This window comes from Culex pipiens, chromosome 2 (assembly GCF_016801865.2).
Source record: "Culex pipiens pallens isolate TS chromosome 2, TS_CPP_V2, whole genome shotgun sequence".
Classification (NCBI taxonomy): Eukaryota; Metazoa; Arthropoda; class Insecta; order Diptera; family Culicidae; genus Culex; species Culex pipiens.
Window position 1 is genome coordinate 9,665,636 of NC_068938.1, and position 25,842 is coordinate 9,691,477.

General features: G+C 37.6%; 3 protein-coding genes across 3 annotated transcripts in view; 1 reads left to right on the forward strand and 2 right to left on the reverse strand.

Annotated features, from left to right (window-relative positions):
- LOC120418713 (uncharacterized) overlaps positions 1-25,842 on the reverse strand; it is a 406,326-nt gene that overhangs the window by 54,025 nt on the left and 326,459 nt on the right. The gene's annotated exons all lie outside the window — the stretch shown is intronic.
- LOC120418690 (nidogen) lies at positions 504-13,709 on the reverse strand. Its single transcript, XM_052706874.1, has 9 exons — positions 13,238-13,709; positions 4,320-4,799; positions 3,266-4,256; positions 2,905-3,206; positions 2,702-2,849; positions 1,968-2,646; positions 1,757-1,914; positions 986-1,700; positions 504-929 (listed from the first exon to the last, which is right to left on the reverse strand). The coding sequence occupies exons 1-9, from the start codon at positions 13,415-13,417 to the stop codon at positions 677-679; spliced, it is 3,906 nt and encodes a 1,301-aa protein (XP_052562834.1). The 5' UTR covers positions 13,418-13,709; the 3' UTR covers positions 504-676.
- Positions 24,684-25,836, forward strand: LOC120418716 (5'-AMP-activated protein kinase subunit beta-1). The gene is made up of 3 exons (XM_039581190.2): positions 24,684-24,783; positions 24,859-25,621; positions 25,687-25,836. The coding sequence occupies exons 2-3, from the start codon at positions 24,911-24,913 to the stop codon at positions 25,831-25,833; spliced, it is 858 nt and encodes a 285-aa protein (XP_039437124.1). The 5' UTR covers positions 24,684-24,783; positions 24,859-24,910; the 3' UTR covers positions 25,834-25,836.

Below are 25,842 nucleotides of genomic sequence, written 5' to 3' on the forward strand. Positions count from 1 at the left end.
AATCCTGCTCTAAAAACGAACTTTTTATCAAAATCTCGAAGATCCACCTTCATGTATACATATCAACTCATAATCGAAAATTGAACAAATGTATGTATGTGTCGTTTGATAGTGCTTAAAACACTTATTTTTTACATTTAAGAATGTGACGCTACATTCTCAAATAAAAAAAATAAGAAAGCTAAAAATTCCCCAAAAGTGTAACTTATAACATTGAATATAATTTTTTATGTTTTTTTAAATTCGAATTCCTTGAAAAAAATTCACTCCATTATTTTTCTTTAATTTTAAATCGACAAATCAAAAATTAAAATGTACTTTATAGAAATACTAAACAAAGGCTGAATAACAGATTTTTAGAATAGGCCTATCAGTTCCGATTCGCCCAGATGATGGTATACATTTAAAATATTTGAAATGCTTACTAAAATGCTTAAAAACAGGATATTTCTGAAAATTGTACATCAAAAGATTGTTTTTAATTCCCAGAAATAACAACTCACTTTACGTTTTGAATCGACTTTATTGTACTAACTTTACGAACTACATTACGGTGTCAAAAGTATACATTTCCATGATTCCATCTGCTTAAACTTAAATGCTACTGTCAAAGACACTTCTTTACTCTCCCTCCATTTTGCTGCAAACACTCCTTCGATCCTCACAGGATCCTCGCTCAATAGTCCATAATAACATCGTTACAGTTGGACTCGTCCGCGCACTTGCAGCCCCGGCCGGACGGCGCTCGCGGGTTCGTCAGACAGATGCGCTTCTCCGGGCAGTCCCCGTTGTTGATGACACACGGGCTGTGGAACAGCGGACACTTGTCCGTGACGGCCGTCATTCCGTACATCTTGTGGCTGCCGAAAACGGGCGACGGGATGCCCTTTTGCCGCTCGCCGTACGTGTTGATCGATTCGACCTTTTTGCTGGAATTTGAAAGGGGGTTAGATTGGGTTTGAGTTGGGATATTTCGGAATCTTACGTGGTCCAGTCGGTCCAGTAGAAGTGATCGTCCGTAATGGCGAGTCCGAAGGGATAGGTTAGGTTGCTCGCCACGGTCCGGATGCGCTTGGAGTAGGTATCAACGCACTCGATCTTCTTGGTTCCGGCATCGGCGTAGCAGAGCTCGCCGGTGCCCGGTGCAACCTGTATGCTGTTGGGAAGTTCAACCTGGGGTCCGCTGACCAGGACTTCCCGTTCGGTACCGTCCAGGTTGGACCACTCGATCTTGGGGCTCTCGCGATTCCAGTCCGACCAGTACAGCTTGCTCTGGTGAGGATCAACGGCGATACCTCGCGGGTTCACCAGGTACTTGGAAACGATGATCGTGCGGAGGTCCGGATCGTCCAAGCTCGCCACCTCGATCGTGTCTTTTGCTGAATCCGTCCAATAAAGACGGCGTGAGATCCAATCGACAGCAACTCCCTCAGGGGATACGATGTCCTTGGTGATGAACGGCTTGCGATCGGTTCCATCGTACTTGCAGCTGAAGATCTGCTTAGCGGAGATATCGCTCCAGAAAATGCGACCCGTTGCGCAGTCCTTATCCACTCCGATCGCCATCTGGGCCATGGTCACCGGGAGACCACGAGCTCCGCTGAACGGAACCTTAACGTTGGCGACACCCTGACTGATCAGCAGGAATCCGGAATCGAGCCGTGGAGCAGTGCTGCAAACGCTTCCGTTGCCGATGTAGTCTGTGGAAGGTGATCGTGGTATCAAGCTGATTATGGGATCGTACGGGAGGTCTTACCCTGGTTACAGATGCACTGGTATCCGCTGGTCGTGGAAACACACTTGGCGTTGGGATCGCACAAGCTCGGGATGTTGCGACAGTTCCGTTCCGGAGTACATAGGAATCCATCTCCGAAGTATCCGGCGTTGCACTTGCACTCGTAGACAGAGGGATTGCTGGAATGGGAGTACGTTAGATATCCTGTGTTGAAAAAGTCGATCATGCTTACTTGTAGTCCGGCTCGCAGGATGCGTGCAGTCCGCAGTTGTTCCGGATGTTACAGGGAGGTGGAATCGACTTGCACGAATGGATTCCATCTCCAACGAATCCGTCCGGACAGTGACAGTACTGGATGTTTTGTCTTCTCTCCAGCATGCAGATGGCGTTCTCCGCACAGTACGCTCCTCCGCAAGATCCGGTGCGCACGCAAAAGTCGGAAATGTCCCGCTCGAACCCGTCCTGACAAACGCATAGTCCGTCCGAACAGAGTGAGTTCATTCCGCAGTCATCGTCCTCGGCACATTCTGGAGCAAGATGGCATGTTCGACCGTCTCCTTCGTATCCCTTGTTGCACACGCAGATCGATTTCTTCAAGCTGACGATGTAGTTGCAGGTCGCGTGCTGATCGCAGATGTCCTCCTCGTCCAGGCAGGACACCTCCTTCTCAACGCAGGTGTAACCGTTACCGTCGTATCCGGGATTGCACACGCACTGGTACCGGTACTGATGCTCGTCCCACTCACAGTTTGCCGAAGGACTACAATTGTTCTCGACGTCACACGACGGAAGATCCGGATCTTCCGGCTGAGCCTCCAACAGCCGACAGATCTGATCGAATGCGTACTCGATCAAGGCGTATCCGGTAGGACAGGTACAACCCTGAACTGTGCAGAAGGGCGCGATCTCGTCTGAAACAGAAGATTCATAGTAACAACTAGCAGGTAGAATCCACGACAAACTTACACTCTTCAGTGGAGCCTTGTCGAACGCAGGTCTCACCGTTCCACACGTGATCCGCATCGCACGGGTTCTCGCACACGAATCCATCTCCAGCGTAGCCGGTTTTGCACTCACAGCGTCCGTTGATGCAGTCCGCAAACTCCGAGCAGTACTACAAAAACCATGGTTATCCTTTTAAAACAAGTCACGATCATGTATCTCCTTACTTCGCACCGATCGTCTTCCTGCGGCGCTTCCCGGTGTTCCGGTTCCCGTGGCGTGTCCACCTCGTAGTACGTGTTCGGCGGCGTAACCACGATCACCGAGCTGGTCGACGATCTCGCCCGCTCGCACTGGTACCCGTTACCTTCGAAGCCCGGATGGCACACGCAGTTGTAGCCGCCCGGCTCGTTGATGCACTGCGCGTTCTCGTCGCAGATGTTCACGCCGGAGCATTCGTCGATGTCGACGCAGTTGACGCGATCGTTGGCCGCGTACGGCACGTACGTGAAGCCGTTCTTGCAGTTGCACTGAAATGGTTCAAGGTTGGTTAGTGGGGTATCGATCATTGGTGTAAGTTGGAACTTAAGTCATACGAATCGTCTCCGTTCGGCACGCAGACCGTGTTTGCTCCACAGTTTGCGTCGTCGCAAGGGTTCAGCCGCTCTCCGGAGGTGACCTTGCTCAGCATTCCCATGCGGATTGCCTTCTCGCGAGGTTCGTAGCCCAGGTTGATCTTGCTGGTCTTCAGCGTTGCGACGCGATTCGCTGCGCTGTCAGTCTCCAGGAACTTGCAAGATTCGAACGTGATCACCTGGTGGATGGTGTACGACAGCTCGCGATCCTCCGACGGAATGTGAACCTTGTGCGAGGTGTAAGACTCCAGGCGATCTTTGCTGGCCTTCTGGTAGATCTCGGCGTAGTCTTCGATGTGGAGCTTGTCTCCAAGTGGGATCTGCGGAACTTGGCCTTCGATGTGGATGTCTACCGCCAGTTGATCCCACAAGTTTAAGCCGTTGAAGATCAGGTCAACTCGCAGGTTGTCGTGGGATCCATCGAAGCTGATCGTGGTTGTTTGGTTGAACTTTCCACCGGTGACCTGGTAGCCGTTGAGCACGTTTCCAATGGGTTTTGCGAACAGCCATCCAATGCTGGCACCGATCACTTGAGCCAGTTGCAGCGTAGTACCGATGTCGTCTTCTAACGGGCTAAGCGCCGTATATGTCCTTCCGTCAGCCATGACCACGTACGACTGCATCTGGGTATCGATCGTCCAGTCATTCAGCGAACCCTTCACAGCTCCCACAACTCTCAGCGGAACATCGTTCTTGACGCAGCTGAACCCATTACCGTAATATCCAGCTTTGCACGTGCAACAGTATCCACTGCGTGTGTCCGTACAGGACGCCGCAGAATGACACTTAAAGTGACCACCCTCGGCACAGGTTCGAGGTTCCCTCAGCGCACCCTCATCGATCATGTTCGGCTCCAGGACATTCTCCTCCTGATCCAGCGGTCCGACCTTGAACAACCACGAGCCAGCTTCGCCCATGTTTGACGATACCGTCAAGTGCTTGATCTACAAAGAATACCAACCATTACTCTTAACAACCCATCAACGATCATCAACCACAAAACTAACATTATCCGTTCCCGATCCCTGCAGCTGGAAGAACCGACCGTCCTCCGAGATGAACCCAGCCTGCGCCCGCACATCCGGCAACCCGGAATCCCCCGTATCGCCCTGAATCCAGTTGATCCCATGCTCCGGATACAAGAACTGCACGTACGTCTCCTCCTCGCCCAGGATCAACGCCATTTGAAAAGAGTTCGTGACGTCGTTCTTCATGTTGAAGTGCCCAACGTGCTCCCAAGTCCCGACAAACACCTCCCTTGCCTCAAAGTCCCCCGCTTCGGCGAAACTACTCCGAACCAACTCCCCAACCCGGTCCAGCAGCTCCCCATCAGCAGATCGGAAGTACACGATCGCGGCGGTGTCGTTCGGCAGGGTGGTGTCCACGTTCGAGTAGAACGGCGCGATCGCCGGGTACTCGATCGGGAAGGGCAGGTTGAGGAAGTTCATGAACTCCGACCCGAACGAGAGGATGCCGTTGGTGTTGATCTGCGGGGAATCGAAGAGAGCGTTCATTCATGCGGATTTGTGAATGGGTTATCAGGGCTTTGTGCGTGTGTGGTTCTCGGGTATCAAGTTTGTTTGCGTAACATTAAGCAGCTCGTTGTTTGGCATTGCGATGAAGATTCGCTACAAACATCGACTCAGTGTGGTGTGGTGATCTGTCCTGGTTTCGTCGAGCGATAATAACGCATCGTAAGCGTCTTTGGAATACATTGTCTATACTTAGATTGCCCGTTTTGATAGATTGTGGTTGTGCCAACCCCTGCATAGTTTGCCTCTTTGTCGGTGGATGATTGTGAAAATATTTAGATTTTTTATTTATTTTAATTACACTTGCTTTTTTCAAAGTCTTGGTTTATTTTTCCAAACTCCTAATCGGATGTGGGTGTTACTTTAAAACTAACTGATTTAGAATACAAAAAATATAACAATTTAAATTATAAACTATGGTTTGAAAATGTCAAGGAAAATGGATAAATACGATGAGTTCTGAAAAATATCAAGTTTTGCCACGAGCGGCAAACAATATTTTTAGCAATGTCCTTGTGTTTAGTCAACTCTCCGTTCAAATCAAAACAATATTTAAAAGTATTTCTTTTCGATACAAGTGCCGTAAAGTTTAACTTTTCAGTACCCATTTCAGTATAAATTTTCAGCTCTTGTTAAAAAGTATCACTTTGCGATTCTTTTAATTTTGGGTACAGAAAAGTAGGCCGTCAAAGCAGGAAAATGCAGTTTAAATGGTTAATTTTACGAGTCAACAGATATTTTTATTTTTTAATTTATTTTGAAATTAATTAATATTTTTCTAGCTTTAGAATACAGACTAACATTTAAAAATAATAAAATATTCAATATTTCGCCCTATGAGCTAATATCAAACTGTTCAAAAAAGTTTTTTTCAAAAGATCAGAAAATTTTACAAATGTTCCATTTTTTAACATTGAAAATAGGACCATCCATTTCTGAGATATCGCTACTTTCACTTAGGCTTTTTGGATGACTTAAAAAACTTCAATTTTCTTGTTTCTTTATCTTTTATCTTTTTTTTTTTCAGCAACCATAGGTTCAATCTTTAATGTATCTTAAGGGGTTACATACATGTAAATCGGCAAAAATGTCAGAGGTTGGTTTGAGCACAAACTTAAACTGTTTTCAGGGCATTAAAATATACATTTTCATCTATTAACAAAACATATTTGATGACATTTGGTTGTATCATTGCCGAGATATAGCTATTTGAAGTTAGCAGTTTCAAGAAACGGGTGCCACGATAACTCAACATTGCTTCGACCAAATCGGCTCAAAATTTTTGTGAAGACTCGTTAATCCGGTCTCGTGTGCATGACGAAGGCCGAATTTTAACAATTTTAACAAGTTTATTAAAGAAAAAAGATAATATATGTTTTTGTTTTCCATATTAAAAATCGCCAGTTTTTGAGTTTTGTTATTTTTGAAAATTCAAAATTTCAAATTCGGGCTTCGTCATGCACACGGAATATGTCTTGGGAGTCTTCACCCAAAATTTCAGTCAATTTGGTCCGTCCCATCTCGAGATATCGTGGCACCCATAAATCAACTTGGTGTTCATAGAAAAACGCTCACAAATTTTGACAGTTGGCTTTGCGCATGGCAAAATGTTGAGCTTAAGTAGTCTCTAACTCAGTTTAATCATGAAACTTTAAGCAGTGATTGAAAATCATCTTTTAAGTGGATTAAATAAATTTTCTGTAATGGGTAATTCTCTACCAACTCACACGAAATCGGGAAAAGTTGCCCCGACCCCTCTTCGATTTGCGTGAAACTTTGTCCTAAGGGGTAACTTTTGTCCCTGATCACGAATCCGAGGTCCGTTTTTTGATATCTCGTGACGGAGGGGCGGTACGACCCCTTCCATTTTTGAACATGCGAAAAAAGAGGTGTTTTCAACAATTTGCAGCCTGAAACGGTGATGAGATAGAAATTTGGTGTCAAAGGGACTTTTGTGTAAAATTAGACGCCCGATTTGATGGCGTACTCAGAATTCCGAATAAACGTATTTTTCATCGAAAAAAACACTAAAAAAGTTTTAAAAATTCTCCCATTTTCCGTTATTCGACTGTAAAAATTTTTGGAACGATGACGACCATCGATGGTCCCTTTGACACCAAATTTCTATCTCATCACCGTTTCAGGCTGCAAATTATTGAAAAACACCTCTTTTTTCGCATGTTCAAAAATGGAAGGGGTCGTACCGCCCCTCCGTCACGAGATATCAAAAAACGGACCTCGGATTCGTGATCAGGGACAAAAGTTACCCCTTAGGACAAAGTTTCACGCAAATCGAAGAGGGGTCGGGGCAATTGCTGTGTGAGTTGGCGGAGAATTACCCTAATATGTATGAAATTTTGTGATTTTCTACATGTATGTAACCCCTTAAGCAATTTTATTGGAAATTTTCTCATTTTCATGAAAATAATATTTTTAGGAATGGACAGGAATTTTTCAGTTGAAATTAAAGTTCAAGCGGCTGTATCTTGAAAACGGTGTACTTAATAAAAAAATGTGAAGTACTTTCCGATTGCTAATTTGATTTTTCATCAAAAACTGAAGTTAGAAATTGTTGACTTTTTTTATTTCAGAAATTTTTTTTTAGATAATAAGGCTGGTACAAATATTTTTAAAAGTTTTTGTCACCCCCCCCCCCTTCAAAATTGGCCCGAAAAATCAGGGGGCAAAAAAAATATTTTTACAATAAACTTCAAAATTTCAATGAAAATTCAAGTGCAACCAGCTGAAATCAAATTAAAATACATTCTTCTGCGTTTAAAATCATTTTTAGCATGTTTGGGTTTATTAAAAAATCTTAAATTTTTTTGAAAATTTTCGATGCAAAATCTTTTTTTTCGATACAATTTTTATTTTTGTCAGATCTTAGATTTTTTGAAAACTAGAGATTGCAAAACAACTGAACTAGTGTAAAATGTATTTTAAAACACTTTTTTCATTTAAATGTGAAGACTATGGCTTGTTATTTAAATTTTTATATTTTTTTATTTTTTTGCCCCCCCCTTGACCTCGGCCAGGGCCGAGGGACAAAAACTTTTTTAAATATTTGCATCGGCCAAATTCGGAGGCAAATTTTCTGTGTCTGATCAAATAATTTTAAAAATACAATTTTTTTTTGAAAAATTTAATTTTTGTGAAAAAAAAATTTGGTTTAGAAATTCGCAAACCAATTTTTCCTGTACCTTTGCCTAAGACACCACATCGTTCAGGAAATTTCTCCAACAGTTACAGATTTTCTAATATTTACGTATCATTTTTGTATGAACAACTGCCATAATTGTATGGAGACATGTATTTGAGCCAAATAAATAAAAGATGCAAAAAATAAAAATGGTAAAAATCAGCCGATTTCGTAGAGCATTACTCCTTTGAGAAATTTTGCGAACCTTGTGTTTTTTTCGCAGAATTTAAAAATTACGCTTTAGAGCAATTCCAGATCAAATCAGGAATTTTTCTGGTACTTTTGTACCCGACCCTCTCCAATTTCAATGAAACTTTGTAGACATGTTATTCTAGGCCTATATAAGCCATTTTTGTGTACATGGAGCCAATAGTACTCGAAAATAACATTTGAGAAGGGCGTAAAGTATTTAAATATTTGTGTATTTTGTAATTTAAAAATTACTGTATCTCGAAGCCGTTGCGACGTATCAAAAAGTGGTCAAAGACAAACTTGTAGGAAATTTGACGGGCTTTCTGAAAAATATACACTGAAACAAAAATACACGCCACATCTATGAGATATTTTGATTTTTAAGTATCAAACATAAATTTTAAGGTGATGTCACGTTTTTTTTTCGTTCAAAATTTTTGAGGAAATAGCCTAAAATATAACCAAAAGACTGACGAAAAATGCAGGATGGTATGTCTCTCCTGAAAAAATACAAAAATCACTTACTAAAACTGTTTTTTTGAAAAGTGGTCTAAACGTCATTTTTTTTGAAAACCGGTAGTGGGAATCGATTCTCCAGACAATTTTACATAAAAGTCTCCATATTGACCATTGTCCTATGTCCAATCCTTGGGAAGATACAGCGGTTTTAAAAATAAAAATGTTGAAGAAATGGGATTTGTGGTGGTTTTTTACAATTTCCATATGACAGACTTGGTTTTTCAGTCTCGTAAATATTTTTACCGGAAAGCTCGTCCACTTTCCCATAAGTTTGCCAGATATTTTAAACGAAAAAAAATCGTGACATCACCTTTAAATTTAGGTTTTAGACTTAAAAATCAAAAAATCTCATAAATGTTCCGTGTATTTTTGTTTCAGTGTATGTTTTCAGAAAGCCCGTCCAATTTCCTACAAGTTTGTCTTCGACCACTTTTTGATACGACGAAACGGCTTCGAGATACAGTCATCCCACATATTCGGAACACCCACAAATTCGGAACACTTTTATGATAATTTATCAATAACATGGCAAATGTAGCTTTTCTGTCGACCCTACTATTTTTAGGACCTTCATTTGGACATTCTCTTGCTATTTCACTAGTAAAATTAGTATTTTTTGAACAAAAAACCTCATTTCAAGACTATTTTATCCAGAGCAGCAAAACACTGCCTCCAAATTGCCTGTTCCATAATTGTGGGTTGTTATTGTGCCTCCCACAATTGTGGAACACCTGAATTTAACTGATATTTTAACAAAAAAAGTTATCAGACCACTTATAAAACATAACTTAGCTTGAGTTTCGTTGGTTTCAGTGCGAGAAGTCATTATTTTGTAAAAATTATGTACTCATGGAGAGAACCAAAGTTTGTTTACATCCGTAAGAAAAAAGTGTTCCAAATTTGTGGATTTCAAGGGTCAATGTTTTTCTTCAAAAACTTGATACAAAAGTTAAAATTTGCTGTTGTTCGATACATCATTCGAAAGATCGCAAGTAAAGTTTTCAAATATAGAATTTCAGAATATTGTTGAACAAGAATTTTCATCAGATGAAGTTTTTAATACGGATCTGAATGAAATAAAATCTATTATCAAAAAATTTAAAAATATGAAAGCCCCTGGTGAGGATGGCATTTTTTACATTTTAATTAAAAAATTACCAGAAGCAACTTTAAGTTGCTTGGTCAAAATTTTCAACAAATGTTTTGATTTGGCATATTTTCCCAGTAGTTGGAAAAATGCCAAAGTAATTCCGATTTTGAAACCGGATAAAAATCCTGCTGAAGCCTCAAGCTATCGGCCCATTAGTTTACTTTCATCTATTAGTAAATTATTCGAAAGAATAATTCTTAATAGAATGATGACGCACATTAATGAAAATTCAATTTTCGCTGATGAGCAGTTTGGATTTCGCCTTGGGCATTCAACTACTCATCAGTTGTTGAGAGTTTCAAATTTAATTCGAAGCAACAAATCTGAGGGCTATTCTACTGGCGCTGCTCTTCTAGACATAGAAAAAGCATTTGACAGTGTTTGGCATAAAGGTTTGATTGCGAAATTGAAAAGGTTTAATTTTCCGATTTATATCGTGAAAATTATTCAAAATTATTTGACGGATCGTACTCTGCAGGTATGTTATCAGAATAGCAAATCTGATCAACTACCTGTACGTGCTGGCGTCCCTCAAGGAAGCATTTTGGGTCCAATTTTATACAATATTTTTACTTCTGACTTGCCTGATTTGCCCCCAGGATGTCAGAAATCACTTTTTGCTGATGACACAAGCATCTCCGCCAAAGGCAGAAGCCTTCGTGTCATCACAAGAAGATTACAAAAAAGCTTGGATATTTTCAATTCTTATTTGAAAGAATGGAAAATTACTCCAAATGCTGCAAAAACTCAACTTATTATTTTCCCTCACAAACCAAGGGCTGATTTTCTTAAACCAAAAAGTCATCACATTATAAAGATGAATGAATTAAATTTAAAGTGGGAGGATCAAGTGAAATATCTTGGACTTGGTTTTGACAAAAACCTTACTTACAAGGATCACATTGAAAGTATCCAGGATAAATGTAACAAATATATTAAATGTTTGTATCCACTTATAAACAGGAATTCTAGACTTTGTCTCAAGAATAAACTGTTAATTTATAAACAAATTTTCAGACCTGCCATGCTTTATGCTGTGCCGATCTGGACAAGCTGTTGCTTAACCAGGAAGAAAAAACTTCAGAGGATTCAGAACAAAATTCTGAAAATGATTCTGAAACTTCCTCCCTGGTTCAGCACCAGTGAACTTCATCAATTAGCCGAAGTTGACACTTTGGATGTTATGTCCAATAAGATAATTGATGCATTTCGACAAAAATCATTGCAGTCTTCAGCTGCATTGATCCGCTCTTTATATAGTTTATAAGTTAGTTTTAAGGTATCCCTTTTCCCTTTTGTACATGTAGGACCTCCTACATTTGAAATCACTGAATAGCGAAAGCTACAATATTTCATGAATAAATGAAAGTTGCTAGTATTTAAAATTGAGGTGAAAAGTCATCGTTTGTGATTGGACACTCAATAATATTTTAACTGAATAAATGTACATGGAAAAGAAATTTGAACAAATATAAATTAAAAAAAAAAAAAGTTTTCAAATGAAGGTAAAAGCGAATCATCAAGTTCAATTATCGATTTGCTATGATTTTTTGAGCGTTGGCCGATCTGTAAACCGTTCCGAATATGTGGGATGACTGTACAGTAATTTTAAAATTACAAAATACAAAAATATTTAAATACCTTACGCCCTTCTCAAATGTTATTTTCGAGTACTATAGGCTCCATATACACAAAAACGGCTTATATAGGCCTAGGGTAACATGTCTACAAAGTTTCATTGAAAATTGATAGGGTCGGGTACAAAAGTACCAGAAAAAATCCTGATTTGAGCTGGAATTGCTCTTTAATATCAAAGTGAATTTTAAACTTAACATACAGACATTTTTAATTTTTAACATAATTCGCAAACCTGGAAAGCAGAGAAAAATCAGTCACTAATTTTAAGTAATTTTTAAACAGCAGTAAAAAAATCCAGCTTTTTAAAATATCATTTTCAGATATCGTCAAGTATGGACACTATTTATTTAAATTTGAAAAGCTTATTCTCTAATTAAAACACACTTTTCATGAAAAATTAAATCGTCTGTCATGGACTATAGCTTACACCCTGGCACTTGCAGTCTCCTAAATTAAAACATATCAAAAAATAAATTAGTATCAGAGGAGGCAATGTTTATCAAAATCTAATTTTTGGAATAAAAAGTTAGAAAAAAATGTCATTTTTCAAAGAATAATTTTGTTTAAATGGAAAGTCCTGATTAAAACCTCATACACCGAACACTAGGCAGCGCTCGTTCGAGAGAATAACAGTACCATTGCGAGAGAATTATTTCCTTGCTACCTGCAAAAAAAAAATCATCCGTCAAAAAAAAAACCAAAAGTGTCGAAACTACGGGCATCGAACCACAGACACACTAACCCATTGACTTAACTGCCTCGGCCACCGCAGCTTCGTGGCTAGGGAGTGGTTAGATGTCGAAGTATGATACTTGTTGGAGATTTATTGTTTCAATTAACGAATGAACATATCTGTTATTATGGTGTGAGCTGGTAGCATTATTCATTCGATTTTGGCGTTGTGCCCTCAATAACTTTTGAGGGGACCGATTCTCTCGACTCTGAATTTTGGGTGTACTACAGATGTTTAAAATAGCTTCATAGCGAATTCATAGCACTTTTGTATTGATGCGAAATGGTTTTCAGGATATAAAAAATTCGATGGTCAAAATTTCGGGAAAAATGTGCGATAAGCTCTTTTATTTTTTTGATTGAAAATTTAGTAATGGTTTGTTGTGGAAAAGCTGAACTTTGTCGGATCTTAAGAAAAATCAGATCAATTTCGACTTAAACATTTCAAATGGATGTAAGTATTGTTTAGCTTAACAGATTTAGCTGTACATTCGTTATGAGTTATGCTCAAATGTAATAAATTATCAGGTCAGTGATTTTTTTTAGCTGCAGATGATTTTATATGCATCGTTAGTTTTTCAGTTTTATTCACATTTCACCAAGTGCATTATTCCTCAGCATAAAACATGCACAGAAATAACTTTTTTTGATAACCAATTTGCACGCAATTGCACTGCAAAACACACACTACTCTTCACATAATCAGTAAACTCTCACTCCCACGCATTTTTACTCGCAATGTCTTCCTCACTTTCAGTAAAGGATTTGATAAAGTGTAGCCAGCTGTTTTATTTTGCACTCATTAACGGTTTGCTGATGGCGCCTTCTTCAACCAAAAAATCACCCAAAAGGTCACGACACGACGAAAGTCAAGATTAGAACACGCTCAAAAACCGTTGATAACCGCATGCTTCATTCACTCTTTCTGAAGCAATTTTTCGCGGGCAAAATTTCTGCTCTTACGTATAGTGTGTCGTATTTCTCGGAGTAAAAGTGCGCCGGAGTGTCCAGCTTGACCTCGGCAAATTCCTCATCACCACGGGGCAGGATCTCGCTCGGTTCGTTGATGTAGCTGTACAGGTCTCGGGAACCGATCGCCTGGACCAACAGAGGTCCAAGAACCGCCACCAGAAGAATCTTCATCCTGTGATTCACCGTTCAGTGCAGTCACTTGCTTCTATTTGGCATTTGATTAGACAATAGACGATATTTGTTCCTCGAATTTGGTAATCCCTTGAATCACTCTCCCTTTGCGGTACGGATTAAGTAACCTTATCACTGATCGCACTGAACGAGGCTTAAGCTGCTGTTTCACCAGAGGAAGAGTACACTCATTATCAGCTTGGCAGGATCCATTCAACACTGGCGTTAGCCTTAAGACGAAACTCCACTCCACTTAAAACACGACCGATCTACTCGACAACCCGAACACGACTGACTCAAGGAACCAGCCAGAACCAGCATCCGAATCTTGAGTCTGAGACTCTGAGCGGTACTAAGCCAGAGAGAGAGAGAGAGAGAGAGAGAGAGAGTGAGGGAGGAAATGCTGCTGGGAGCAAATGATTTGAATCCTCCACATGTTGCGGTTCGTTATGCTTTTCCACTGGCTTCGGATGAGTCGAAATTTTAATTGCCTGGAATTGAAAATGGGATGCTGGGCTCGATGCAAGGGGAAAATCATCAATTTTCATCCATATTTTTTAATATCAATTACCATTAACATATCAAATATGTTTAGTTATATTTTCTTTAAATCTAATGCCACTTGATAGAAATAATAATCTGTCGACATCAGGCACGCTCCCCTAGAAGAATATATTTCGACAGTGTCTGGAGTCAAAATGTCAATTGTGGTTGAATGAATTGCGGAACGCACATCATTTTATATATGTGGGGACTTGACGACGTACAAAACTGTCCCTGATCAATTCCACATTTTGACAACGGTTTTATGATGATTTCTGTGAGCGAGAAATTTGATCTTGTCCACGAAATGAACATAATGGAGTAATTGGGCGAGATTGGAAGCTTATTTCACCACTTCTTGAAATACTGGAATAAATTTGAAAAAATAAGCGTTCATTTTAACAGTCCAAAACTCAGGAAGTAAAACACAACTTTGTATTAAAAAGAATCAAATTTGAAATAGAGTTACATTGATATTCTGAAAATTTATGATTGCGGAACAACTGTACTGTACTCAATTAAATTTTCTCTTTTTTCTTCATATTTTTAATTGATAATTCAACATTTTTTACTGTAGCATTACTTTACTCTTATCTCTAAAACGTGTAAATTTGCGTATTTTTTTAATGAAAAAAAAATGCGTCTTTTTTGTGTAATTTTACATATTCTAAAATTATATTGAAAAAGAGGTAATTTTCAAACATCAAATTTCCAACATTTCAAAATTAACTGTGGATGTATCAAGCAATTTTGTCTGCATATTTTTCAAGTTCGAGGTTTTTTTTTTATCTTGAGGAGAAAAGTTAAATTTTGGAAGGTTGAAAAATTTCATGGTTGAATATTACCTCTTTTTGTAATTTCAATTTAAGCAGGAAAGTAAAATTACCTTGACATCAAATCAAAAAGATTTAAATTTACACATTATTAGAGAGCAATTCTCTACAAAATCGGTCTTTTTTCTTAAATTTTAATTTTTATATTTTTTAATCCGACTGAAACTTTTTTGGTTCCTTCGGTATGCCCAAAGAAGCCATTTTGCATCATTAGTTTGTCCATATAATTTTCCATACAAATTTGGCAGCTGTCCATACAAAAATGATGTATGAAAATTCAAAAATATGTATCTTTTGAAGGAATTTTTTGATCGATTTGGTGTCTTCGGAAAAAAATGATACACGGTAAAAAAAATTTTGGTGATTTTTTATTTCATTTTTTGTCATTAAAACCTGATTTGCAAAAAAAACACTATTTTTATTTTTTTATTTTTTGATATGTTTTAGAGGACATCAAATGCCAACTTTTCCGGAATTTCCAGGTTGTGCAAAAAATCTTTGATCTGGTTATGCTTCTTTTAATCAATACTGATTTTTTCAAAAAATCGAAATATTGGTCGCAAAAATTTTTCAACTTCATTTTTCGATGTAAAATCAAAATTGCAATCAAAAAGTACTTCAGTGAATTTTTGAAAAAGTACACCGTTTTCAAGTTAAAGCCATTTTGAAGTAACTTTTTTGAAAACAGTCGCAGTTTTTCACTATTTTCAATAAGTGCACATGTTTGCCCACCTTTGAAAAAAATATTTTTGAAAAGCTGAGAAAATTCTCTATATTTTGCTTTTTTGAACATTGTTGATACGACCCTTAGTTGCTGAGATATTAGGTCTATTCCCGTACTGCAGAATTCTGCAATTCTGCACAAAAACGGCAGCAGAGCGTTTCCGTACTTTTCTGCAACAAAAGTAACTTTTCTCTCAGGTAGAACTTCTGCAGTGAGAGAGGTAGAAGTTGCAGCAAAACCGTTCCCGTACTTTTCTGCAAGCTCTCTCTTCTCTTTCTTGTTGAAAAGTTACTGCAATTTGGTGTGATGGACGTTGAGTACACGCTTACGTAAAATTTGCAAGTTGGGTGAAATCATCAATTTAATTATTAGTTGCAATAAACTTTATGTTTTATTGACTAAATTGAAGTAGTCTTTTTGAAGGGAAGTTTGTATATTTTGAATTAATGGATTTTTGGGGTAGTTTTTTTAATGTCTGTTTTTATTGAAATGGGTTTCAGGCTGAACTACATTATGATATAGCGATTTTTTTAGTGTTAATATTTTAACCTGACAAAAAAAGATAACTAAAGTCAGTATTACAGCACGGCTAATACCTCAACAAAAAAAATATTATAATAACAGATTGTTTTAAAAATCTTTTAAAGACACATTTCTTTTGTGTTTAATAATTTCAAATAAATATTTGTTTAGAAATAATTTTTGATCTTCAATTGTTTGTGAAAAGACTAAATATGTGTGTTTAAATAATAGGTAAATTTAATTGGCAAATAATACATTGTACATTTAACGGTGCTACCAATTCGTTTTCTTATATGAACCAAAAAAATTTGATGTAGTTTTGTCGAATTCTTCTATTTTAAGAAATTTAAATTCTAAAATTCGGAAATTTTTAAATGCCGCCATCTTGAATCATAAAAAGTACAATTTTTATTGGAGTCATATTTTAGGTTAGAAGCTCAGATTAGAGGTTTTAGAGGTTGGAAATTTTGACAAGTTCTTCGGAAAATAGAGTACTAACTGTTTCTATTTTTTTTAATATCTGAATTTTAAAATTTTTGATTCACAGAATTTTAAAACATTACTTATTTTTGAAATTTTTTAGCAGCTTTATTTTTTTTATTGTAGCTTTTGAATTTTTGGTGTTCTGGACTCTGAAATATTCAAGCTTTTGATTTTTTATTCAGAATTTCAAAATATAAGAATTTTTAAGTTTAGGAACTTTTAAGTTTATTTTGAATTTTTAAAATTATGATTTTTTTGATATTTTGAACATTTTGATATATCTATGATTTTTTTGATATTTTGAACATTTTGATATATTTTATTTTTAATTATTTGTATTTTTCAAGCTTTGAACGAGGCTTTGAATTTGTGTTTTATTTATTTTTTTCTGATATAAATATTTGCATTTTTTAATTTCTCAAATATCAGATTTTTTTTTAAGTTTCTCAATTTGAAAATATAAGTTTTTTGTAAATATTTTTAATCATGAATTTCTAAATGTCTAGATTTCTAAATTTATGAGTTTGTGATTCACTTATTTTTTTTTAATTTGTCAATTTCGCTGCGTCACCGTTGTTCTTCCATGTGACATCCATTTATAATTTATTTATGTTTTCCTGAATAATATTTCAAACATTTTGCTATTAAAACGTGTATTTATGGTACCTTTGTTTGTCATTTTTTAATTATTTTTGTAAAACGTACCTGCAACCCTCACTATTTTTTACCTAATGTAAAAGTTTTGAATCATTTTTAATGTATAATTTCTACCTAAGCATAATTAATTTCTAGTTACCTAATAAATGGTGCATGCTTTTAAATAAAATATTAAGTTGAATAAAAAAATAATGCCCCCGTTCTAGAGGCAAACTCCTTTCAATTACTATTTTTCTCAATCCCCTCGTCAATCCCTCTATTTTAAATTTTTGAAATCATTAAATAACTTTAATACCCAATTTGAGTAAATCCACTCAACTGTGTACAATATTGCAGAAAAAGTACTGGAACGCGCTACCCAGGCAAAATTTTTGCTGCTTCTCTCCTTGCAGAACTTCTGCAAAAGAGAGAGATGAAGAGAGCGAGTTGAAAAGTACGGGAACGTGCTGCAAAAAAGTGACTTATGCGGGTTGCAGAATTCTGCAGAAGCTGCAGAAATTCTGCAATTCTGCAAGTACGGGAATAGACCTATTGCCATACAAAGGTTTAAAAACAGGAAAATTGATGTTTTTCAAGTCCCACCCAAACAACACACCATTTTCCAATGTCGATATCTCAGCAACTAATGGTCCGATTTTCAATGTTAAAATAAGAAACAGTCGTGAAATTTTCCGATCTTTTCGAAAAAAATATTTTCAAAATTTTTAAACCAAGACTAACATTAGCCGGGACCCGTGGTGTAGGGGTAAGCGTGATTGCCTCTCACCCAGTCGGCCTGGGTTTGATCCCAGAAGGTCCTGGTGGCATTTTTCGAGACGAGATTTGTCTGATCACGCCTTCCGTCGGACGGGAAGTAAATGTTGGCCCCGGACTAACCAAAAAAGGTTAGGTCGTTAGCTCAGTCCAGGTGTAGGAGTCGTCTCCCTGGGTCCTGCCTCGGTGGAGTCGCTGGTAGGCAGTTGGACTAACAATCCAAAGGTCGTCAGTTTGAATCCCGGGGTGGATGGAAGCTAAGGTGTAAAAAGAGGTTTGACACTTAGTTTCGAGTAGGAATCTCGCAATCGAGAACGCCAAGGCAATGCTGTAGAGCGAATAATTTGATTTTGATTTTTTTTAACATTTCAAAAGGGCGTAATATTGAATGTTTGGCCCTTTTGAAATGTTAGTCTTGAAAACGGTGCTCTTTATCGAAATTTTACTAAAGTACTTTTTGATTGCAAATTTGATTTTACATCGAAAAATGAAGTTGAAAAATTTTTGCGACCAATTTCTCGATTTTTTGAAAAAATCAGTATTGATTCAAAAATTCATACTCGCTCAAAGATTTTTTTTGCACAACCTGGAAATTTCTGAAAAGTTGGCATTTGATGTCCTCTAAAACATATCAAAAAATAAAAAAAAAAATTAAAAATAGTTTTTTTTTGCAAATCAAGTTTTAGTGACAAAAAGTTAAATAAAAAATCACCAAAAAATTTTTTACCGTGCATCATTTTTTTTTCAGTGTAGTCCATATCCATTCCTACAACTTTGCCGAAGACACCAATTCGATCAAAAAACTCTTTCTTTCTTTCTTTGGGGGTCGTCCCATAGATGACGAAACACGAAAAGAAATTATCGTGTGTCAACTATGTGGGACATTCTCCGACACCTTCTGTGTCGGTTAATGGAAGACCCCTAAAAAGCTAGTTCAACCAAATATTACACTTAGAATGAATGGCCCTTAGCTTCTTCACCTCCTTTCCCCTTATAACTGCCAGCGCCCTGTCTGGATCTATCCACCATGTGACAAAAGGTTTGAAAAAAACTGTTGTCGCGATCTTCAATTCTGTCTCTCCTCTTTCTGTCCTAGGTTAGCTTAATATTTCTCGCCGCAAATTGCCAATATAAGCAAATAATTATCTTTCAAAAGATACATATTTTTGAATTTTCATGCATCATTTTTGTATGGCCAGCTGCCAAATTTGTATGGAAAATTATATGGACAAACTAATGATGCAAAATGGCTTCTTTGGGCATATCGAAGGCACCAAAAAAGTTTCAGTCGGATTAAAAAATACAAAAAAAATCGAATGACCGAAATCTGAGAGAATTGCTCTAGAATTAAAAAAAAATGTCAAAATTCCCAGATTCAATATTACAATGAGTTCTTTTTTACTGTGTGAACTGATGATATACATTCGTTGATTCGTGATTTTTAATGATAAGTGATTTTTGGTGATTGGTAATTTTTGGAAAAAGTCAAATATAATGTCAAATTTTTTTTTTGAAAATCATTTAGATGCAATCGAAAATGAAATGACGCATTTTTCGATAAAGTGCATCGTTTTATCGACTTTTTTGAATTTTTCAAAAATGTACTTTTTTTTGCAATTTAAAAATATGTGATGACGGAAAAGCACTTTTGCGGAGCTGAGAAAATTTTTTCAGTATTGTCTGATCAGCTCTCATTTTTAACTGATGACATAAACTATTTTTAAAGTACAAAATTGTTTACATTTTTAGATTTTTGTTTTTTTGTCATAAAAAGCCTATAACTTGGTGCACTTTATCAAAGATTTGAAACAATTTCGATTTCAAATTTGATTTGAAAAATGTTTTTTAATGAAATTTTGTTTGCAAATATTTTTGTTTTGTTCTCCAAAAAACTTTGTTTTTCAAAAAAAATACATTTTCGGTACCAGTTTTTGCACCAACCTAAACTCTTGCTAAGTCTTGCTCCTAAACCATGTATAAAAATTGAAAATTTGAAGAAATACGTATTGTGGGAATTAAACTATTTGTAATAAAAAATCAAATAAAAAAACTAGGATTTTTTTTCCGTGTGACTATATAATAAATTATAATGTGATACCGTCATCATGGGTGACATTGGGTCTGGGGTGAGTTTGGGTCATACAAAAATGCAAAAATTTGTATGACCCAATGTCACCCCTGATGACGGTGCTAATAAATAATAGTAAGCAAAAAATTTTAGTAAACAGGATTTAATTTAATTGTGTACATTTCGAATTAATATTAAAAAAAAAAAACAAGTTGACTCTATAGCTGTCGGCCACCATTGCTAGTACCAACCACTATTGTATTCCTGTTAACTACAAGGACTTCGCCGCCCTGGGCTCCTAAGTGTTTGAGTACGGCACGGAGAATAGAATTTTAGAGCGCCCGCCGCGGGATTCGAACCAGCAACTTCTGGATTGTGAGTCCAGTGCGCGGTCCGATTGGTCCACACAGGCGAGACGAATTAATATTATGCAATCATAAAAAAAACCTAGTGTGACGTCACAGTCTTGCAAACCCCCCTCCCTCCTTCGTCACATCTTGTCACACCTAGGGAAACCCCACCCCCCCTCCCTCCTCCCCTAAGAGCGTACGTACTTTATGGATGACGCCATCAATGCAACAACAAAGGGAATTAATGGACAAAAGTCGAATTGTGAAAATGTGGAGAATTACTCTATTGAAATTTTCATATGTCCATGTAATTCCCCTTTTTTACGCATTAATTTTGGATAAATTACAAAAATGATCTAGATTTGCTCCTTTAATCCAAATAAATCTTTGATTCGAAGAAAAGTTCTTCCATCGGTTGATGGAAATTTTTGGAGTATTAGAAATATTGCGATATTTTGCTGGAAGATTCAACATGATCTACCATTTTCAAAGATTAAAATATGCAAATTTAATCAAACCCAAGCCTACAAAGCGAAATATGTAATTTTAGAGTTCCATTGATTTCTTTTTTATGGTTTGACAAATAATAGTTTTTATTTGAAGCAAACTGAAATAAAAAGAAATTGTACTGCATTTATCTGATATTTAATTTATTAGAATTTAAAACTATGAAAACTAACATAAAATTTGAACATTATGGATTCAATAAAAAAAAACATTAAAATTTATAATTTAGATTATCAAATTCTGATATCTTGATTTTTTTTCAAAATTAATTATTTAAATCAATATTTAAAACTTACCTTATTAAAACTGTGCTTTAAAAAGGTATTTTTTTTTTCATTTTAAATGTTTTCTCTCTAATGTTGATGTTAAAATTCACTTCAACAAATGTCGAACGAACAACAAATTCATTAGATGATAAATATCATCGCACCACAAAGAGAAATGCTGCGCACATGTTTTTAATTATGCCCATTCGTCACCGAAAATATGCTTTTCCCTCGAACCGAGAAACCGCGCGCGCATACTCAAATCATCATCAGTATTATGCTGCTGCCACAACATAATCCACCAAACTCAGCTGCAACTCATCCCATCGCATCTCTTCTGATGCGTATCCCTTAAATAATCCTGCGTGAAGCTTAAATACGCACTCAGACTCACTTCTCTCTTTCTATTTTCTCCTCCCCCTTTTCATGCGGAAGAGTTTTCGGGCGGAAAATGCAAGTGTTTTTGACCTTTCTTTTTTTTTTCGTCTCCCCGTGGGGTTCGGCGGTTTTCCTGGGAAAATTATACACCATGAAAGGGGCCGACAGGAAGGCGATATCAAGTTTGAACTGTGAGAAAATATTTATAAACAAATATTATTTGGTCAAATTAGGTTACATAATTGCAATGTCAATAAAAAATATTGTTTAAAAAAACATTCATAAATTTTGTACTGTGGCATGTAAAGGAAGATATTTTCGTTATGAATTCGACACCCAAAGTGTCGGCTTGTCTTGAAACACGTGGAAAACCTGTCGTTTCTTCGTCACCCACGGATGATGGACTACGACAGTGGGCAAACACACGCTACACATAGCATTAAATTAAAACGATTTGAGTCTTGATGGGTGGTTTCTCTCGCTATAAGTTCTCAGTTTCAGCTTCCAAGGAAGTTGAGACCGGCTGTTTGGATCGGTTTGTTTGGTGATGTTTCGCCCTCAAGTGTATCCAACAAATCATCAATTGGAGCGAGCACCAGCACAAGTCTGGGCGAAGTGGAGTTTACACGCGTTTAAATTTATTAATTTTAATTGCCTGTGCGTTGAGTTTCGTTTTGATGTGTGAAGAAAGTACTTTGAGTTAGGGCTACATTTGGTTAATTTTTATCGCTGAATTTATGAGTTCCACTTTGTCTTACAACTGTTAGAACTGGGACCAGATTACTTTGAGAGCATTTATAAATTTATTCAATAAAACAATCCAATAAATATCTCTTACAAATTATTTTTAGAGTTTATTTGAGAAATGTTTGCTAGAAAACTAATTGGATTCTGAAATTGAGTTTAGATTGCTGATACTTCGTGCATAAACAAAAAGTTTTATAATGGATGTTCAAAATTAATCTTGAAAATATCAGGTCACAATCGCAAAAAGTATTTTGTTTGAGATTTCGTTTCATGGGACTACTGTCAATCAAAATTAAAGAAGATAAAAAAAAACAGAATTAGTTTCCTCGATTTGAATAATTCGTCAATTCGACGCCGTCGTGCTATCTTGTCGCACTCGCCATTTCGACGTTCCGAGAAAAACGCATTTTGTGTTTGACCTTAAATAAACAAAAAATAGAGCACACAATTTGAGCAATAGCAAACACGTTTTGTTTCGTTGACCATTCTGTGCATGGCCCCGAAGTGTGGTTGAATTTGGTTGCCGGAGTTAAAATTACAAATGTTTACGGTAGTCGGGCATGTACGCGTGTCAAACGCGTTCTGCCCTGAAATCCCTTTGGCCAGCTGTCGCGCTTACATCAATTTTCAGGGTGTGTCAAGATAGCACGACAAGATATAACCTTTCTTCTTATTGAATATCTCAGGATTTAAATCGAATTTTGGAGATTTATGAATGCCTAAAGTTGAGGCATTGTGAGCTGCACAAAATGGCATTCTTAACTCAATTTGGCCGAAAATGCACGTGCGACAAGTTAGCTCGACATCGATGAATTGTGGATGATGGATGACGCTTTATTGAAAACTTGCCGAAGACAACCATTCGTTATTTATTACAATTGACTTTCTTACGTAAGAAAGGTATTGGATTTTAACTTAAAAAAGTCTACTTTATATGTTCATGGTGTTAATTTTGTTGATTTTGGTGAGTTCTTTCAATTTGGTAAAAAAATCATTGCCGAAAAATACATCCCTGAGCTCCAGGATCCGCGGCGTGAAATGATTGAAGGATGTCTGTGTGAGTGCTTTTTTTTATCAAAAGAGCAAACATCGATAAGTCGACAGGTCAAAGCTTGGACGCAAGCATTTTCATATTTGCGCTTGTTAGTTGTCAATGGCATACGCAGGCTAAATTATCGATAAAAAATCGGGCTGACAAAAAGCAAACAATTATTAAGAGGAAGGGAAGAATGTTATGAATCAATTCAAAAGTTTGTCACATTAGAATGGTTTGATTAATGTGTGGGTCTCGAAAGGTTGAATTTAATTTTGACTAAATCAAAGCTTTTAACTCGTTTATTTTAATCAAAAAGTTGCTCAGAAATTTGCAAAAAAAGAAAAATCTTGATAATTTTGTCAAAATCTGGAACAGGGAATGATAAATCTTTATTCTGCTGACATTTGAAATATCTGGAATTCTCATATTTATCTGGCAACCCCAACTCTAGTGATACATTACTGAATAGATTTATGTTCAAGACCCTACGTTATTTATTACTGCACCCCCTTAAAAATAGCCCTTTTAATTTTTTTATGTGCAACGTATAAAATCACACATAAAAACTATTTCTGATTGTTTTGTTTAAGGCGAAAAAATAAAATATCAAAACAACCTTTTATGATGGATCTGTGGTCCTCTTGGAACGAGCTGTCAAATAGAAGACTTCTGGAGCAACACGAGAAAAGGGCGGATAAGCATTTTGACGGCAGGAACAATGTTGCAAAATTTGAGCCAACAAGTAACTTTTTCACAAAACTCGAAATGTAAATCAATAGCTGGCCTTCCCAGCTACCTTTAAACACTGCGGGTTTTGTTAAAATTTAATAATATTTAATAGTTTACTCTTGGCTCAGAATTTGCAAAATCGTGATGGCTGTCAAATTGCTTATGCGCCCTTTTCAAATGTTGCTCCAGACTTTTTGTCAAGAAGGGCCGTGAAGTTACAATAATAATGAACAATAATATTAGCAATTTAAACTTAATTTTAGGACCTAATTGTACACTGAAACATATTTTTTAATAAAAGTTAGTTCAGTAATGTTGAATTCCAGTTATAATTTACGACTTTCAATGTTTTCTAGCTCGAAATCGATAAAAGATACAAGTTTTGGCTTTTTATGTGAAATAAACAAAAAATCATCCAAAAATTTAATAAAAAGTATTTTTCAATTCCCTGCCATTTGCTGTTACTCAAATGTAACTAATCGTGAGACATTACATTTAATCATAATTTTAATTTTTTTCTGCAAATTACCTAGGAAATTAAAGGGAATAAATGCTAACAAAAGTGGTGCTCATTTTTATTTATTTTAATTAAATATTTTTTATAATTTTAATTGTTTTGAACAGTTTTAACTACGCTTCCAGTCCCACCGTGCATCCTCCTGTCAGTTCCACCCAACTGGCTGCGTGCTGACACTTCTTTCTTCAATCTGTCGCCAGAAACTTCAAATCAAAATAAAAGTCGCGTAAATCGCAGTAGAAAAAAAAGTAAAGTGAGTGTTCGTAGCGAAAAACGTAATTTTTCTCCGCTAATTTATTAATTGCGTCCAATTTTCAACCGCCCACAGATTCGCCTGAGTCTTTCACACTAGTTCCACTTGAAATACCCTCAGTTCCGTTATGGGCAACGCCGGAAGCAACCTCCCGCGGGAGCGCCACAAAGGCTCGCACGATTTAATTCCGGGATCGCCGCTCAAGGACGGTCAGGCGTTTGTGTTCGACAAGAAACCGGACCAAACCCATCGGCTGGTGTTCCAGCGCAGCGAGGAGGACGCCGCGGAACCGTACTACTCCAAGTCGGTTCCGGAGCCGGAGTTTCTGCGGGAGCACCGTCGGAGGTCGAACACGGTGTCGGAGGATTCTGCGCTGCAGGGCGAGCCGGAGGGTGACGACACGGACGAGGTTCAGACGGCACTGCCGACGGTGTTCAAGTGGGATGGCGGTGGCAAGCAGGTCTACATCAGCGGGACGTTCTCGGAGTGGAAGGCCCTGCCGATGGTCAAGAGCCACGGGGACTTTGTGACGATTATCGATCTGCCCGAGGGGGAACATCAGTACAAGTTTTGCGTGGACGGCGAGTGGAGGCACGATCCGAAGCTGAAGAACATCGAGAACGACGTCGGAACCAAGAACAACCTGGTTTCGGTGCGCCAGTCCGACTTTGAGGTCTTCCAGGCGCTGGCCAAGGACAGCGAGGACACCGGCAAGGACGAAACGAAAGAGTACAGCCAGGACATCCCGACCAGCAAGCCGTGGGGCAAGGAGTCCGGCCCGCCGGTTCTGCCGCCGCACCTGCTGCAGGTCATCCTGAACAAGGACACGCCGCTGTCGGTGAGTTTGGGCGGCCAATTTGGGAAAAAATCTCCGTTTTAATCATTTTTCTTTTCGTTAAAAAGTGCGAACCGACTCTGCTGCCGGAGCCGAACCACGTCATGTTGAACCATCTGTACGCGCTGTCCATAAAGGACGGCGTGATGGTCCTCAGTGCGACGCACCGCTACCGGAAGAAGTACGTCACGACGTTGCTGTACAAGCCGATCTAAAAACAACCG